Below are 5,342 nucleotides of genomic sequence, written 5' to 3'. Positions count from 1 at the left end.
GCATTTGGCACACCTGATGAAAATGCTCTTACATTTGATATCTCATAGTTTTCAATAATTAAATATGAAACAAAAATTACAAATTAGTCTATTTAAAAATAGATTGTTTTGTTTTTGGAATAAGGGCTTTATTGCTTTTTGGTAAAACGTGAAACAAAAAAGCAAAAAGTTAATGGACTAGTAGGTACAAGTAACTAGTGTCAGCAGATGTTTGGATGCTCTATATATTGAACTCAAGTTGGTTCATTTGATAGTTCTTAAAAGCATGAATCTATTTTAAAGAGTCATTGGAATAAAAAATTTAAATGAAATAAAACAAAACAGCATTCCAAAACTGTGCAATAAAAATAGGATGGTTTATTTCCTTAAAAGTGTTCAAACATTACAAATGCCAGCCCTAGTGATTGTTGGCAGGCTGATTTCTAGGGTCTCCTACAAACCTATAATTACAAACCTCACCCTACACACCCCACAAAAAAAAAAAAAAATTGACGATTCACAATTTCCTGATCCTGTCAAGAGGAGAGGAATCCCATTGATTTCTAAATAATCTGTGTGTTCTCTCCATTGATGTTAAATGGCTGAACCTTAAAGACTTGAGGAGTCCCAGCTAGCATCAACAGCACTGATGATCTTGTCATGTAGTTTGGGTCCAGCACATGCAATTATACCTCGATCAAGACCTTCTAGGTAAATGCCCTTTGAAAAGTCAAGTGGTCGCCCTCTGGCATCACTTACCACTCCACCAGCCTCCTGTATGATAACAACTCCTGCTGCATGATCCCATATTTTCTCCTTGTAGCCTGCCCTTGCAAACTTCATAAAAATCTCAGCATCTCCACGGGCTATAGCAGCATACTTGACCATACTGTATACTCTTAGTGGTTGCTTCCTGCGGTCATATCGTGACAAGTGAGCTCTTTCCACAGCCAAAATATTATACCCCAAGAATTCATCTTTAATGTTATTGGTATGTTAATTGTACAATTCAAGCTTCTTCTTCTTCTTCTTTTTTTTTTCTTTTTTTTTTTTTTGAGAAGATTCCAATTCAAGCTTGTGTAAGTAAGATATGATTATTTTCTAAAAAGAATGAAAGGAAACATTAGTCAGTCACATTTAATTCAATTCATCATTTCCTCTGAGATTCAAGACAAAAATGTATTAATTTGGTAAAAGAAAATAAAATAGAATAAAAACATATGTACCTAAGCCCCATGCTGTGAGCCACTCCTGCTGTGAAGGAGTGGCTTGAATTTGCCTTCTCAACTGGTTCACAAAAGGTTGCCAATGATGGATTATCAATGGAAGACACTTGAACTGGCCTTACAGAGTTTGGCCAGACTAACTTCTGATTTACATGGGGCAGTGGTTGCATCAAAGCCTCACCACTACCTCTCCTAGCGTAAATCACACAACCTTTGTCCCAAGACTCAGATGTTGGTGGAGTCAACTTAGAAATAATTCTGTGGTAGCGATGATGATAACTTAACCATTCCTTTCTCATTGGATAATTTGGACACCCAAGAACTCCAAGCACTACTTGTCCATCCTCTATTAGTGCTAGAGCTACAGCATATTGATCCCCACGGACGAACCCCAATGTGCCATCAACAGGGTCAAGTGTCCAAAATCTTCCAGTAGGACCCCCAGTTGAGTTGCAACGGCTTATGGCTTCAAGAACCTCTGAGGTCCCAAGGGAAATATTTGGACCTTTGAGTCCAAAACGAGGTGCTTCAGCTAGACATTCATTTACAGTGTTTGATACAGTTGCTAATAGTCCAGCTGCATCAGCCTTGCAGAGTTTTTGAATATCTTCTTCAGCAACTATGGATACATTTTTACTCCCAAAGGACTCAGATAGCAACCAGCTGACTGTTGCTTGGACACTCCAATCTGTGTACATGTCGTGATCAGCATAATTAGCCAATCTGAAATAAATACCATCTTCAATACTTTAATTGAGGACTGAAATGTACTTGTTGAGGTTCAATTGGTGACTTTTTCTCTTTTTTTATTTTATTTTATTTTATTATGGATAAGTGAAAAAATTTATTCCAAAAAAAGAAAAAATATACAACAAATGCTCAGACACAAGCATTAGTGGCCTATAATCCTAATGCACACAAATACTTATTCCCTCACGAGGAAAACCTCTTTACCCCAAGGGCTAGAGAGAACCAAGCCTTACAAAACCCTGGACTAATACCTTACAATAAAGGTAAACATTACATAATCCACCTCTGAAAATATTATGGTGATTCTAATACTACACTGCAAGTTTTTTCACAGCAAGGCTATATGTTTAAACTGCAGTGCATTGATAAATTAAAGCCCCATTCATAAATGGTGACATAAAGATGTGCCAATAGAAGATTAGGAAACCAGTGGAGGCCCCAACCACTAAAAAGTAATTACTTCAAGACTAGTACTTAAAGGGGAAAGTTCATCTTAGCAATTTTGAAGCACTTTGCCTACTGTTGATAGAACTACAACACCATTTTACTTCCAACTAGCATTAAAAGTACTAATAGAATGCTAGAAAATGATGACTAATGACAAGGAAATTGAACTTATTCTTCCCCTGGAAAGGAAGGTAAAGTAATACCTTTACTAAAACAGCAAGAATATACGTAACATAAACAAAGAAAGGAAATTAGAATTCCATATAAATTCTAAAGTTGTTGCAGTAAGAATATTTATGGTATAAGGAAACACTTCCAGCAGTAAGGAGTTCTTTCCCGGGCAAAGACTGTTTGTTTAATAAGGAAACAGCATGATCATTCATGGAGAGCAGACCAAGGGGGAAAAAATCATTGCAAGGAGACTTATATATGCTGAAGAAGATAAAAAGATGAGGCCTCATTGTAACCTATTAGATTATTGACACCTACTATGAAGAGCGTCTTTTAGTGTGTCATCAATATAGGCAACTTTCTGAATTGCAGAAAAAAGGAATATAGAGAAATAGATGAATGAAAAAAGAAAAAAAAAAGAAAAAAAAGAAAAAAGGAGAACCTTTATAAGGATATCTATTATTCTTTCTTGCTGATTCTAATGTACCAGTTTACTATTCTGTCAAACTTTCTACAAGTTAGCTGGCTGCAACTGTAAGTGATTCAGTGAACAGAATATATATCTGACTATTGATAGATCGAATCACTTTCATGAAGATTGTGCTATAATGGTACATATTACATAAATAAAGACTAAAAATTCTAAAACAAATTCTTGATGCAAAAAGAATACAGCTTGCTTAATAAAATTTCATTGAAAATAGTTGGAAAATTGACAAAAAAAAAAGAGGTGATTCAAAAAAGTCATAGGTGCAAGAGGTGATTCAAAAAAAAAAAAAATTAGGTACTCTTTGCATTACTCTATTAGTACTAATTGTAAGTTCCTAACCTCATGAGCAAATTGTAAGTCAAAATTTTAGTATTACTTTATTGTTACTCATTGCAAGAGCTGGTCAAAGACCATACCTCCCACCTTAAAATATGTTAGTACTATTTTTTTTTTTTTTTGCCCCCACCTTTTAACTCTAAAATGATTCTAAACATCTGCTAAAGAAGTCACAACTGACAAGGAAATTTACGATCATCTGAAAAGTCAAAATGTGGCTTCATAGTCAACTGTGGCTCTCAGAAACTAGGATGTCTTTCATGATCTATTCATAAACAGAATCCCAGGGCCCAGGCACGATAGCATTCTAATGGCTCCAATGTCGAGAGTTAAACTTAATTTAGTTTATGAAACTACATTTTATTTATGAAAAAAGTTAGTAAAACAGGGAATTGTTGTATGCAGTAGTAAATTTTTAAAGTTGCCTAATCTAATATGGTGTAAGTTAAAGAGTACAATAAGAGTTCTCTTTCTCTTCCCTCAACAATCTGTCTTCCTTTAAGAGTGTGATTCTCTTCCATTGTGAGTGGTGTGTTTGTGTGGGAAGGCCCACCCGCTTCCAACATCCAATCCATAATTTTTTTTTTTTTTTTCTAATTGCTTGTGTTATTGGACAACACTACAAGGTTAACTTACTTTCCTTGAAAAAGGTCTTTTAACACTTGTATTTAATAAAATATTTTTCTCTTATCAGAGTCTCTTATTTTTCTATTTTCTTATTAATCAACAAGCATTGTTCCACTTCCATGGGCTGCTTTTGTTCATGCATTCCAGCTTTCACCCCCATTTATTAACTTTATTTTCCCATTCTTATGAAATTCCTATTCAATTTGAATATATGTGGGTGCTTAGAAATTGCACTTTTGATTAGCTCAGTTTCATTATAATATGTCCCAGAATCCAGATACCGAATCCATTAAAAAAATTATTACCATATTAAAACCAAAGCGAAGCAAACAAGTGACTATTAGTCTATTCTATTATATTCTCACGCTATAATGTCAGAGAACAACATGAACAAGACTTAACTAGTATTTAGCATATATTTGATTAGCACGGTGTCATAAATCCTAAACCCAACTCGCATAAATGGAAAACATTTTTTAGTAGAATTTAAAAAATCCACCAAAGATACAGCCAAAGCAACCAAAATAATACATGAATACGAACACCAACACCAATAACAAGAACTCAATTAAGAAAAAATTGTGAAGAAAAAGCAAGAAGATAAAGAATTACCTGCAACAGTGACAGGAGAATTGTCATCTTTGGATTGGACCTGATCGTTGGTTTTGGAAATCAAATTGCCTTGCACTCTCTGGCAGAGAGCACAAGCCATTTGTACAGCTCTTACAGCAACTTCCACTTCTTTGGAATATTTTTCTGATTCAGAGGGTGTACTGTCCAGCTTTGTCTGGTCCTCCATTATAAAAGAAGAACAACAACACAAACAACTTCGGTTGAACTTCGCTAGGGAAACAAGATTGTGTTTTGATGATGAGTTGTGGTGGTGTGAGAAGAACAAATTTCCTACATGGTTGGATATAAGGTGGTTGTTGATTATTCTTCCATTTCCTAAGACATGTGGAGCTCTCGTAGCCAGATCTGAACAATATAAAGGCATTAATAATCTCTCTCTAAGGTAACCTATGATTTAACTTGGATTATGAGTGTATATTGTGACGTTGGAAGAGGGTCAGAAAATTGAAATAGACCAAAAGACAGTAGTGCAGGTCAAGGGCAAATTTGAGAGAATAATAAATAAAAGAATGTTTCCATTCATGATCTCAACAAAGAGAGAGAGGCTCTACCGGTTGCGATCAGAGCAGAAGTGTTGGATTTGAAACTTGGATTAGTAACACATCAGTTTAGGAGATCAATTTGTGAAGTGTTAATGTATGTATATTCACTTATTTATAGTGTTTTGCTAGCTGCTAAGTGAA

At 34.9% G+C, this 5,342-nt stretch overlaps 1 protein-coding gene across 3 annotated transcripts; it reads right to left on the bottom strand.

Annotated features, from left to right (window-relative positions):
• Positions 1-335: 335 nt before the first annotated feature.
• Positions 336-5,342, bottom strand: LOC142633274 (3',5'-bisphosphate nucleotidase AHL-like). 3 transcript variants are annotated; one of them, XM_075807489.1, is made up of 4 exons: positions 5,211-5,342; positions 4,639-5,004; positions 1,206-1,893; positions 336-892 (listed from the first exon to the last, which is right to left on the bottom strand). In XM_075807489.1, the coding sequence occupies exons 2-4, from the start codon at positions 4,823-4,825 to the stop codon at positions 589-591; spliced, it is 1,179 nt and encodes a 392-aa protein (XP_075663604.1). In that variant the 5' UTR covers positions 4,826-5,004; positions 5,211-5,342; the 3' UTR covers positions 336-588. The 3 variants fall into 3 exon arrangements, with proteins under 3 accessions (XP_075663604.1, XP_075663603.1, XP_075663605.1); XM_075807488.1 differs by having other exon boundaries at positions 4,639-5,296; XM_075807490.1 differs by having other exon boundaries at positions 1,206-1,928; positions 4,639-5,294.

Source organism: Castanea sativa, chromosome 5, assembly GCF_040712315.1.
Source record: "Castanea sativa cultivar Marrone di Chiusa Pesio chromosome 5, ASM4071231v1".
In the NCBI taxonomy this organism is placed as follows: domain Eukaryota; kingdom Viridiplantae; phylum Streptophyta; class Magnoliopsida; order Fagales; family Fagaceae; genus Castanea; species Castanea sativa.
The sequence above is the reverse complement of the archived record's forward strand: the minus strand, read 5'-3'. Positions and strand labels throughout refer to the sequence as shown.

Excerpts from the sequence above, each read along its gene's own strand:
- LOC142633274 (XM_075807488.1), bottom strand. The coding sequence starts at position 5,023 with ATGCCTTTATATTGTTCAGATCTGGCTACGAGAGCTCCACATGTCTTA. Across the intron at positions 1,894-4,638 it reads TTCTCCTGTCACTGTTGCAG|ATTGGAGTGTCCAAGCAACA; the intron begins GTAATTCTTTAT and ends ACATGTACACAG. Across the intron at positions 893-1,205 it reads GCTCACAGCATGGGGCTTAG|GAAGCAACCACTAAGAGTAT; the intron begins GTACATATGTTT and ends ATATGACCGCAG.